Genomic DNA, 13,329 nt, shown 5'->3' on the forward strand with positions numbered 1-13,329 from the left:
ATGCTCTCTCATTCTAATAATGAATGTCCTAATAGCTATGTGCCACCCTCAACACTCCACCTTTGGTCTCCATGGCAACAGCAAATCTTACCTGAGTGAATCTGTTAAGGAAAGACCTTGGCAAGCCCTTTCTCCCACCTCCTTGTCTAAAAGGGTTTTGACAGCCAAAAATCTTCGTCTTTTCATGTTGTACTTGAAAGCTCATTCCTAACTCAGGAACATAAATTTCTCCTCGGTGGTCAAAACAAGCATTGAGTCCTTCCAATACAGACTGAGAAGCCAGGTTGAGCTATTTGAAGAAAGTGCACATGTTTATTAATACACTGTATAATTATATAAAAAAGCAAAGTAATAATATGCACAAAGTAGAATAGTGTTATCTTCAGGAGGACGAAGCCAAGTATGTTCATCTTATTATTTTATATGTATGTGGTAGAGACATCTGGAATATATAAATTATCAGTAACTTAAGTAACCTGAATAAATAATCAGACTGAATTTTTTAAAAAGCAGTTAAAATCTTCTCTAAAATTACACTGTATCCATTGTATTCACCTATATGGACCCACCCTGTAAATCACAGCTGACAAAAAATACATGCCAACACAAAGATCTCGCTTTTGCACACTGAGATCTTTGAAGACGAAGACAGCTCTCTATACACTTAAAAAAGTATCTTTCCCAGATCAAATACTGAATGAAATCTCCAAATGCACATCAAAATCATGATATAAACCACATAAGTAGATTGACATAGCTAACTTTCACCAACAGTTTTGTGAACAAGAACCAATACAAGGAATTTCTGTGCCAAAAATGAAAAGAGCTGAATGGAGGTCTTCAGATGCTGAGTTCAGAGCTCAGAGACGTGAAGTGTGATGGTTTTCAGGTATCGTGGACAAATTCAACTGGGGTAATGTAAAATCAATAAAACACAAATGTACCCAAAAACCCAGACTATATTCTACCAGTTTGAAACTACAGAGTTTCAAGTGTCATGTTTATCTAAGTCCTCAAAAGCACAAATTCCACTGAATATCCTCACACAGGTCGAGTTCCAAAAACTGCTCCTAAATGTGACTGTAGTCAAGAATGCCTTGGGGACCTAGATGCATTTCCACCCAGCAGAAGTACGGTCTGAAGCCTAAAGCTTTAAAACTGGGCATTTTTTCCTTCTCTGGCTTAAGAATTTAATACTATCAGACATCTTTTTCTAAAAATAGAGGTAGGAGGCAGTCCACAAGACACTCCCTTCCTTTAACATCTCCTCCATGGTAAGAAGCAACTCACATGAAAAGAAATCCCACAGTCTGCCCTTCAACTTCAGTCCAAGGAGGTCTGAATCTTGTGACCAGGCATGTTTCCCCACAGCCTTATATTTTTTATTTTTGAGTATCACTTTTCTATATCACCAGCTGCCTATTGGTCACTAAGATTCAGCATTTATCACAGGTGTCATGAGGGGCTCCGTAATTCTAGTCATTAATTTATCCAGTATGTACATGTACCACTGACCATTTTCTCACCATTTTTTTGTTATGTCTCTTAAGATAACTTAAGAGACAGGGGTGGGTGCCTGGGTGGCTCAGTCAGTTAAGGATCCGGCTTTCGCTCAGGTCATGATCTCATAGTTCGTAAGTTTGAGCCTTGAGTTGAGCTCTGTACTGACAGCTCTGAGCCTGCCTCCAATTTTCCACGTCCTTCTTTCTCTCTGCCCCTTCCCCACATTCTCTTGCTCGCTCTCAGTCTCAAAAATAAACAAACATTACAAAAAAAAAAAAAAAAAGGCAACTTAAAAGAGAGTTTTTCTCTAGAAGCTGGCTTACAAAGGCCGGGGTTTGTAGCTTGTATACATAGGGGCTTCTACATGTGCTCTGTGACAAGTGACTTCTCAAAAGAGACCACGAAGGATTTTTCTTCATTAGAGAATTTTTCTTTACTAGGAAAACAGCATGATCATCCACCGCGACATGCGCTAGCAATATGAAAAGTACGACTGTAGGGGCGCCTGGGTGGCTCAGTCGGTTAAGTGTCCGGTTTCGGCTCAGGTCAGATCTCACATTCGTGGGTTCGAGCCCCACGTCGGGCTCTGTGCTAACAGCTAGCTCAGAGCCTGGAGCCTGCTTCAGATTCTGTGTCTCCCTCTCTCTCTGACCCTCTCCTGTTCCCACTGTCTCTCTCTGTCTCTCAAAAATAAAAATAAAGAACATTAAAAAAAATTAAAAAAAAAAAAAAAGAAAAGAAAAGTATGACTGCTCTTCCCATTGTGACCCCATCTTTGGAACAACAGACCTCTCACCTCATCCAACACAACCCAGTGGCCTGCCTTCAGAGCTGCCAGCAAGGTCCCATCCCGCCAGGCAAACTCTCCTCCCTTGCCACCTTCAACAGGTAGATCTGCTCCAAATAGGTCTGTGATGTCCTTTGAGGGGGGTAGAAAGGAAGAAAACATTACATTAAAACATTTACTAGATCCCAAGACCCTAAATCTAACCTGATAAATTCTTGAGCTTTATGCTACCTTTCCTATCTAATCAACCTAGCACTCTGTACCGGGAGCCCAAACATGCCCCTCTAGAACCTCCTTGTCACAATACTGCAAGTATCAAGCAAATGGAGCTGGAGCTCTAGATCAGTAGCTCTCAGCTGTGGCTATACTTGGAAATTAATTGGTGAGCTTTAAAGCCAAAAACAAAATGAAGACCAATAACAACGTCCAGGCAATCTCCTTTGTCACCACTATGTCACCTCTTCTCCCATAAGTTCCTTAGACTGTTTAAAGGCCGTTTTATTTCTACTAATTTTTCCTTATTAGAAATGACAAAAACAAAGGTTATAATAAACACTGAATTGGGTTAACTACCAAAAGACAATTAGAATAAAGCATCTAGGAGGGAACAAGATTACAGATACCAGCTATTAATGAATCTAAAAGGAGACTTGGTTTGGAAGGTCATGTTGGTGTGGTCTTTACCACCATGAAATATCTGAGGTACTGAAAATGTCCTACCTATTTCTGAATAGGTAAATACACAGATACAAACATTGCTCCCTACACTCATCCCCATCAGCTGTAGAATGGCTAAGCTTACCGTCTGTTCTGACAAGTTGATTCGAACAAGGATGTTGCCTGAAGCCTTTGCTAATGCTGCCACCAAACTCGTCTTGCCCACACCAGGGGAGCCCTCCAAAAGGATGGGCTTGTTCAATTTTGTAGCTCTTAAGAGCCTCTGTGCATTCATAGCTGTGGTGCCTGCACTGAGTGCATAGTCAGCATTATTATTCCTGTGAAGGACAGGTCCTTAAGTAGAGAAAAGAAAAGCAACATAGAAGATGAACATTATCAATCATACATGCATGTCAAGCCAAGATTTTAAGAACCTACCAAGTAGACTTTCAGTCAGTGAAGTACCATTAGTGGTGAAAATAAATGCTCAACCTTATTTCAACATTTACACACTTTTAGATCCATAAAATGCTTTAATACAATAGCCAACAGCACACCACACATTCTTCAACTGTGCCTATACTCAGATCTCTCCGGCTCTTACAACTGTACATATATTTAGGTCTATGCATACATACTTAGCTCTAACTGCAAGCACACTGTTCCTTTCACAACCTACACCTGGAACTACTACAAGTATTTGTACAATTTACCTTTGTAAATAGGTATCTTCCAAAAAATCAAGTGTATGCTAGATGTATAGGCCACATGGTTCCATATAAGTAATTTCACCCAAGGTTTTTAGGTCACCAAGACAATTCAAGATGCATCTTTAACCCATAATAGCTATAATGCAGACTAATAATAGTTTTATAGGGCTAAACATCTGTGCTACTATGTCTCCTGGAAGAAACTTTTCACATAGCAGTTTGGAGGTCGAGGAACATATCTACTACACCTCAGCTACGGAGGCAGGGGCAAGGACCACTCCAGTCCCAAGCCACTGAAATACAGCTCCTACATGAGAGAAATACTATTACGGTGAGTTAGAGAACTTAGATCATTGATGCACCATCAGAGTTGAAGAGCAGTACCAATGAGAGAGAGAGAAAAGGGCAATATTGCATTTGGCCAGGTGCCTGGGCTGGTTTTGTTCACCAGTGAAACCCCAGTAACTGCCACTCTACCTCTATGCATTTCAGACACTCAACAATTATTGATGTAAGGTAGGAGGAAGGGACAAGAAACAGATGTCCCTGCTAGACAAGCAACAATCTTAATCATTCATTCATTCATCCATTCACTCAATCAACAGACATTTTCTGATTGTCTAGGATTGCTAGGCTACATGTCAGGTGCCAGGGACAGGAAGATGAGTGACCCAATTCCTCAATGATTTACAAAACTGTTTTTGTAAGTAGTGATGAGGGTCTATAGTTGATATATCCTAGGCTGAATTATCGCTATAGGAAAGCTCTTGTTTTAAGCACCAAATAAAAAATAAATATGTTTCACAAGACATTTTATTCATAAAGACTATACTTTCCCCTATTTTTACATGCAAGTTATGTATTTTGAATCATTCATGCAATTATGGTTGGTTATGCCAAGTCAGATTCTAATTCAGATAACTGGTTTAAAAATAATCAGAAGGAGGATACACTAAAAGTCACAATGAAAGTCAAGTATCTGTGATCTACGAGAAGAGGACCTTCATTTCTTTAAAATTATTCTTACCCCTTGGTATAAAAAATGGATGAATTCCCCAAAGGTTATCTATTCCAGTAAATTCTTTGGCCTTGAGTCTGTCGTAAATCTTCAATTCATTTTTCTGACACTCTGTAAGTCGCACTATTTTGGAAAGCTTCTTGATTAGGAATTTCAGACATTCTTTGCGAGCCAAGAGGGCTGTACCAAACCCTGAGGAAGTTACCCCTAAAACAGAGAGGATCAAGCCATCAAATAACAGCATGACACCAAGGTTCCCAATTACATAAATATCAGGAGCTCCTGGGCAGTTTCGAGGGGAAATCAGGCCTTAGCTGAAGTATACCCAAAAAACTGCTAGTATAAACAGTCCAAAGGCAATAATTTACAGATTAGCAGCAGCTTGTTCAGTAAAGCACACGTAGTCCATGATAAATCAACCTTAAGGAAGGAGTAACTAATGTGGTACTAGTGATCATTTTGGTTTATATCTCTAATCAACACTGCTGAGAAAACAGAACTTAGTTAAATTTTTAAAATTATACTAAACTATTTTAAAAATTAAAAAACTAAAGGATTCAGGCCCATTCACTACAAATGGCCATTCACATTAAGAATTATCCAGTCCTTGGGGCGCGTGGGTGACTCAGTGGTTTAAGCCTCTGACTTTGACTCAGGTCATGATCTCACAGTTTGTGAGTTCAAGCCCCACGTCGGGCTCTGTGCTGACAGCTAGCTCAGAGCCTGGAGCCTGCTTCAGATTCTGTGTCTCCCTCTCTCTCTGACCTCCTGCTCACGCTCTCTCTCTCTCTCTCTCTCAAAAATAAATAAATATTTAAAAAATTAAAGAAAATAAAATTAAAAAATTTTTTATTTATGTTTTTTAATTATTTTTGAGCCCGACGCGGGGTTCAAACCCACGAACCGTAAGATCATGACCTGAGCAGAAGCCGGACACTTAACTGACTGAGCCACTTGATGACCCCCCCACCCTAAATAAATAAATAAATAAATAAATAAATAAATAAATAAAAGGAATTATCCAGTCCTTTAGGAGCAAGGACATTTCCAACAGTCTTCTTTTTCTTCATGATCACTTCACATTTACCAAGTCCCTGGACTATAAGCAATATGAAGTTTCAGCCTTTTTATAACAAGGACCCCTCAAAAAGAGTAGAAAGAAAAGAAAAACTATTCTGGGTCCTGGAAATGCGAGAGTTAAGTGATTTTACAAAGAATCTGGGTCAGAGATCAGAGATCTGTGTTTACTCCATTTCTTACTCCCCGCTACCCTAACCCCCTTGTCCCCACACCAGCTAACGGACAACATACCTGAACCTATTCCATCTATGTATACCAGGCATGCAGCATGGACAAAAGATGTCACAGTGGAGATGGTCTCTGGCTGTTTCAAAGCAGCTTCCTCCCCCATCGTGTTCATGAATTTAACCCACGACAGGATATCTCTGATACTGACCACACACCTTCGGCCAAATTCCTGATGGGTCAGCCATTCAATGAAATCCAGCATCACCTCAGCTATGTCAGCCCCTAAGACACAAGGAAGTAAAAAGCAGTTGTTTGGAAGTAGTTGTAATGAAACACTCCAAAATGGGGGGTTGTAAAGGGGGGGCTAAGAAATGGCCTAAAAGAGGTTTATGCTTCATAAGACTATATGCAAATTTTTGTAAATGTACAGTACTGTTTTTTCTAAGGAGAGAAGGTCCATAGCTTTTATTACATTCCCAAGGGGTTCGTGATTAGCATACCATACCTACCAAAAAGGAAAAACAGCATGGGAATACAGCCTAATATGAGAGCCCCGAAAACTACTCAGAGTATTCCTTTGGTTCATGTTTAGATACAATTTTAAGTTCAGACACGATGATTTTAGAAAATACATAAATTCTATTATATTTTAAACTGATCCACTGGAATGGGATGTCACATTTTCAGTGGCATTTAGTTCAGGTTTTTTTGTTTTATTAAAACGATGTATCTCTCAGAATTCCACAAATTAGAGGATTCATAAATCTTATTCTATGATTTAAGTTAAAGGACTATGCTAATTATCAAAATTTCCTATTATAAAATATTTGGAAAGAAAATGCTTCTTAAGTAATATAGATTTAAAGTAAAGTCAATATGGGGTGCCCAAATGGCTCAGTTGGTTAAGCATCCTACTCTTGATTTTAGCTCATAATCTCAGTTTCCTGAGTTCGAGCCAGCCCCATGTCGGGCTCTGTGATGGGCGTAAAGCCTGCTTAAGGTTTTCCTTCACCCCCTCCCTCTCCCTCTCTGCTACTCATGAGAGCTCTGTCCAAAAAAAAAAAAAAAAGAGGAGCAGCAGTAGCTGCAGCAAAGGGGAAAAAAAAGAAAAGAAAAAAAAGCAAAGCAAATTAAGTAAAGCACTTTATGGAACTTCTGAAGCCAATAATAAAACATTTATCTAAGATGTATGAATATCAAAAAATGTTTTTTAAAAAAAGAAAGTATAATGAGGAGGAATAAGCAGTGCTATAATATAAAGCAGACCATTCAGCAATAGAGAGAATCCCAAGCAGGCTCTGTACTGTCAGCACGGAGCCTGATGAGGGGCTCGACCTCATGAACATGAGCCAAAATCAAGAGTTGAATGCTTAACCACTGAGTCATCCAGGCACCCCTATAGTGCAGTTTGTTAAATCCTTTTTTTTAAGTTTATTTATTTTGAGAGAGAGAGTGTGTGTAGGATCAGGGGAGGGGCGGAAAGAGACGGAGATAGAGAATCCCAAGCAGGCTTTGTGGTATTAGCACAGAGCTTGGGGCTGGAACTCACAAACCATGAAATCATGACCTGAGCCAAAACCAAGAGCGGGACTCAACTGTTTGAGCCACGCAGGTGCCCCCTGCAGAGTTTTTAAGAATGTTTTTATACAATGCCATTTCCAAATGATAAAAATCAAGCCACTTCTCCCTTACTCTCCTTGCTCCCTCAGGAACTCTAATACTTCCCCCAAAAAGTTGCTGCCATGTAGCTTACAAAGCTTACAGTAAACAAGCTCCTTAAGGGCAAGCTAGCAGCAAGGTTCAGAGTTAAGTCCTAGAGATCCAGTTGCTCTGTGGAGAACTGTTCACTCAGTTAAGCATGAAGCTCACTGGTGATGGAGCAAATGTGGCAGTGTAATGGCAACTGAATTCTCTGCCATTCTTAACATAATCCAAGTAACTTATAAAAGCAGCCCATAGGAGATAAAGAGGTTATATCCTAGGGGGATCCAGCCCCAGCACAGAACCAGAAGACAAACCATACCTGTGTAGTAATGTGTCGTCTTCTTTAATTGGAATTCTCAATGAATGCACGGTTGCAAACAGAACGTAACCAAGGTAACTCAGAAGTTCTGAGTGTGGACATTGGACCAACATTAATTGGCACCAACTGAGAACTTATTAGAAAGGCAAATTCTCATGTCTTCCCCCAGACCAACTGAAACAGACATTCTAGATGTGAGCCCCAGCAAGCTTTATGTCTACAAGTTCTCCAGGTATGTCTGGAACTCAAGCAAATATCCTTTTATATTCTTTAAGAGGGGAGAGAGAGACAGAGAGAGAGAGAGACAGAGAGAGAGAGAGAGAGACCGCGCGTGCAATAGAGAGAGGGAAAGAAAAAAAAATTTAAAAATAAAGAGAAAATGATCAAAAAAACTATGTATTATGGCTTGAAATCAGAACTAGATTCTAAATTTCGCCCTTCGGGGGCACCTGGGTGGCTCAGTCGGTTGAGCGTCCGACTTTATCTCAGGTCATGATCTCACCGCTCGTGGGCTCGAGCTCTGCATCAGGCTCTCTGTTGACAGCTCAGAGCCTGGAGCCTGCTTCAGATTCTGTGTCTCCCTCTCTCTCTGCACCTCCCCCACTGGCACTCTGTCTCTCTCTCAAAAATAAACAAAGATTAAAAAATAAAAATTCTAAATTCTAAATTTAACCCTTCAATGTGTAGGATACACACACACACCTCATGATAAACGTTAACTGGTATTACTATAATTGTTTCACAATAGATACAAATATCGAATCATGTGGTATACCTAAAACTAACATGTTACATGTTGATTAAACCTCAATAAAAAAAAGCATGCAAGTAGGGGCAAGTGGGTGGCTCAGCTGGTTAACCATCCAACTTTTGATTTCAGCTCAGGTCATGATTTCATGGTTCAGGCTCTATGCTGACATGGAGGAGTCTGCTTGGAATTCTCTCTTTCTCTGCCCCTCTCACAGCACACACACTCTCTCTCTCAAAATAAATAAATAAGCATTTATGAAAATATATGCATATGTATACACCACAGCAATCTAGGCTAAATAAAAGAACCTTATAATGAACATTTGGGCCCTTAATAGATACCTTAAAAATTGTTAAATCTAGGATTTAGGTATAGAGAAGCTCTTTTAATATTATCTTTCAATATTCTTATTTTTTGAAAATTCTTATAATGAAAAATTTTAAATAAAGTTAATAATAAATTAGTTGATGACAAAGATATGCAATTTAAAAGTATACTTCTGCAGTGCCTGGTACCTCAGATGGTTAAGCATCTGACTCTCAATTTCAGCTCATGTCACGATCTTACAATTCATGGGACCGAGCCCCATGTCAGGCTCCTTGCTGACAGTGCAGAGTCTGCTTGGGATTCTTTCTGCCCCACTCTCTCTTTCAAAATAAACAAACAGACATTTTAAAAAATTTAATAAAAAATAAAAGTCTATAAACATTTTATGAAGGTGGTAATGACTAAAACATAAACCAAATTTTCCCGGTCTCTGGCCAATAAATATACCTTAAATAAAGAGAACAAATAGGTGAAACAATCTAGAAATTTGAAAATCTTGGTAAAGGAGGGAATATGAAAAAGGGACACTTAAGAAGAAGATAACAGACAAATATCTATTTTCTTACATATATTTTATTCCCATTTCTCTATCTCTCTTCTCCTTTTAACACACCTATATACACACACACACACACATATATATATATATACTGCTAACGCCCTACACCCCACCTCTTACTCCCAGCACACAACCCCCTCTACCTCATAACCATCATCACCACCTGCACCACCTGAAAAAACTCACCTTTATGATCTATTTTGCCCAGAGACAATCCTGGACGAAGATTATGGCTGATAATCTGAATTAAGTCTTCACGACCTGTGCTTTGCGGACACCATATTTCTGTAAACCTGTTTCTTAAGGCAGGAGACAACTATAAGAAAAAAAATTGCAATGTGAATGGATACTTTTGAGGAAAGATAGAGAAAAAATCCTTTGAAGAAGGATTGTTAGCTGTCTAACAAATACCAAATGTTCCTTTTATTACTTTTACAATTTATTAAAAATCTACATTAGGTAGATACAATTTATTAAAAATCTACATTATCCTAGCTCCTTCCATAGGTCATCTCATTAATCTCCACCACACCCTCTAAGACCATATTCCCATCACTTTCTTTAAAGACATATAGAACTTCAAGGTTTTATAGAGTAAATAGTGTAATTTGAATTCTAGCCCCAATGGGTGATTCCCAAACTTGAATACTTTCTCCTAAGCAAAAGTCATTCCTTTACCTTCAGTCACGTAACCAATGCTTTAGAGAAAATAAATGTTATTGTGTGATGGGGAGAACTGTCTGAAGTCAGAGAAAACGTCTTCTAGGTGGTTCAAAGAAGAACAGTAAATTAGTAAGGAGATCTGTATTTTACCTCTTGTATAACTAAAAATTGTTAGGTCTTCCAGTCCCATGTCCTTTGCTTTCAAAATGGATTCCTCTTACCCTCCCCCTATTAATAAGCATTTACAATGCCACATATGCTCAAAACTATTAGTTTATCATTGCTTTCCCTTTACTTGATAAGCTCCATCCATCTATCTGGCCTACTGCAGCAGGACCAGAAGCAATGCCTATACCAGTGGCAGCTCAATCAAGACCCAGTGAATGTGTGGGTGTTCCCTGTTGCCATCCTAGACAAACAGTGCTGCCAGTCTTCGGCATCCCACCTCACTCTGCTTGCTGGATTTGCAAAAACAAAAAACAGCTTTCCCTTAGGTAAAAGTTGGCAATCTTCTTCTAAGAAAAACTTAAACTATCCTAACTTAAGCAAACCTTTACACACACAACATCAAAATCAGATCTTTCTATGTGATTTCCAGTTGCCAAAGAACAAGCTGTTTTCTTTTTAATGTTTGATTTTGAGAGAGAGACAAAGTGCGAGAATGTAATGGGGCAGAGAGAGGAGGGGAGAGACACAGAATCCAAAGCAGGATCCAGACTCTTGAGCTGTCAGCACAGAGCCCAATGTGGGGCTTAAACTCATGAATCGTGAGATCATAAGTCAGATGCTTAACTGCCTCAGCCACCCAGGTGCCCCCAGGAACCAGTTTTTGTACTATGTATTTTATATTATGTTTGAAACTGTGATTTACTTTATTTCTTCTCTTAAGAACACTTCACGAGGCAGAGTAATAATTTTTCTTACTTTGTTACAGAGGAAAATCAGGTTCAAAACATCATGTTCACATTTTAGGGGTGCCCATCAAGTTACCAAGAATTTTAATTACTTTCGTTCTCATCATCCCTGACCTACCACCACATTACCATTTTCCTAACTCTAACAGACCAGGATCAACACACAAGCAGACTTCTCCACTGAGAGGGGTCATGAGCCTGAAAGCTATGGTGCTCAGGGTACTGGATCCTGGTTGGACCCTAACCCTACCCCCTGAACAGAGGGAACTGCTTTCCACCCTTTCCTTTACAAATAGTCTAAGCATAACCTGCATAATCCCTGGAAAGAATAGATATGCTCCACCTGCAAAACCAGAAGAGTTCCTGGCTGCAAGTCACTGTAAAAGCACTCAAAGCCACACTTGTGTTTAAGAAAGGAGATTCCAGAAGAAGAGCTTAAGATTAAATTAAAAAGATTAAATTTCACTTTTGGAGCAGTGGGTGGCTCAGCAGCTGAGCGTCTGACTCTTGATAGCAGCTAAGTTGTGATCTCACTGCCGTGAGATCGAGCCCTGTGTTGAGCTCTGTGTTGAGTGAGGCCTCTCTGGGATTCTCTCTCTCTTTGCCTCTCCCCTGCTGGTGCTCTCTCTCTCAAAATAAATAAATTAAAAAAAAAAAATTAAATTTGTTTCATCTTTTCTCATCCATGAAGGTAGGAAAATAACTTTCATACAGAGTTCTTGAGAGAATTTGTTATGGTAACACATATAAAGGGTTGGTTGGGCAAAGTTGCTGAAACAATGACATTTCAGACACACACACACACAATGAGAAGTTAAAATAAGGAAATGTTTTTGTCAGACTTTCTCAACTTTGTAATAATTCTAAAATATCTTTCTAGGTTTTAAATTTTTACCCAGTATAAATTCCAAATCCAGTTTTACATATTATATTCACAGCTACCAGTGAGCTGAGGTCAAAAGCTGAAAAAAATTATGCTTCAGGAACACAATTTTACCTCCTTTTTTCCAAAGTCACCCCCAGGGTTCATGGTTGCTAAGATACGAAATTTTTTCCCGGCAGTCAACAGCTCTACCTCGTTATCCTTGTCCTCTACACTGCCTTTTTCAGCTAATACCAGGGACTTTTCCACTTCCAGGACACTAAAAGACAGAAAAATTGGAGAATGAAGATTAGAAAAGGTTTATGTATTCTTCATTTTGTGTCCTTCAAAGTCCTTTTAGACCGGAAAAAGGTTACCTCCTCTGCTGAGCTTTCACTTTAGTTAATAATTTCCTATCACAAATGTTTAAATGATTCATTATCCCAATTCCTGTGTAATGGAACAATATTTCTTATCAAAAGAATAAAATTTCCTTTTATCCACTCATGCCACATTATGGCATTTGTTTTAAAAATGCACAAAAATGCATTTTAAAAATCCCATGCAAATATTCATGGTAGCATTATTCATCAGAGTAGAAACAACACAAATACCATCAAGTGATGAGTGGATAAAAATATGATCCAACTATACAATGGAATACTCTTGGGAATAAAAAGGAACAAACTACTAACATAGGTTACAACATGGATGAACCTCAAAATGATGCAAAGTGAGAGAAGAGTCCATTTATACAAATGTGCTGGAAAGACCAGTCTTCCAGAAAGTAAATTAGTAGCTGCCTGAAGCAGGAGGTAATATCAGAAATATACTGTAATGGGGTGAAATAGATCCATCCTTCCGTGATGGTAGAAATATAAAACTGGATTGTTGGGTGCTCAAACCTCAGTAAATTTACTAACTTATGAATTATACATTTTAAATGGATACATTTTATGGTATGCAAATTAAACTTCAAAAAAGAAAAATAGATATGCATGAAAATTCATACTGGTCTGAGATTTCGAGACCTTATAGCCATAACATTTTAAATTCTAATTATACTTCTTTCAAAGAAGAATTTAGATAATGGCCACATAAAATTTGCCTTACAAAGATGTAACTTAGGCTCATTTCTCTTACCCCTGCCATACCACAATGCCATCTTTCTGATTATTGATAGCAAAACAGAAAAACTAGGCCCCTTAAAGGACCCTGAGTGCTAAACCCAAAACAGAAAACAAAAACATTAACTCATTATTATTTTCAAATATTTACTTTGAGCCTATGGAGAACATTACTGTGCA

At 38.7% G+C, this 13,329-nt stretch overlaps 1 protein-coding gene across 1 annotated transcript in view; it reads right to left on the reverse strand.

Annotated features, from left to right (window-relative positions):
- The window catches only part of MDN1 (midasin AAA ATPase 1), a 167,775-nt gene that overhangs the window by 84,139 nt on the left and 70,307 nt on the right, over positions 1-13,329 (reverse strand). The window contains exons 32-38 of the mRNA XM_029943195.1: positions 12,158-12,302; positions 9,770-9,899; positions 5,987-6,205; positions 4,685-4,882; positions 3,093-3,301; positions 2,300-2,422; positions 92-289 (exon numbers count right to left, since the gene is read on the reverse strand). Coding sequence (XP_029799055.1) covers positions 92-289; positions 2,300-2,422; positions 3,093-3,301; positions 4,685-4,882; positions 5,987-6,205; positions 9,770-9,899; positions 12,158-12,302 — 1,222 coding nt within the window. The remainder of the gene's footprint in view (positions 1-91; positions 290-2,299; positions 2,423-3,092; positions 3,302-4,684; positions 4,883-5,986; positions 6,206-9,769; positions 9,900-12,157; positions 12,303-13,329) is intronic.

The sequence above is a fragment of the Suricata suricatta genome, chromosome 7 (genome assembly GCF_006229205.1).
Source record: "Suricata suricatta isolate VVHF042 chromosome 7, meerkat_22Aug2017_6uvM2_HiC, whole genome shotgun sequence".
Taxonomy (NCBI): Eukaryota; Metazoa; Chordata; class Mammalia; order Carnivora; family Herpestidae; genus Suricata; species Suricata suricatta.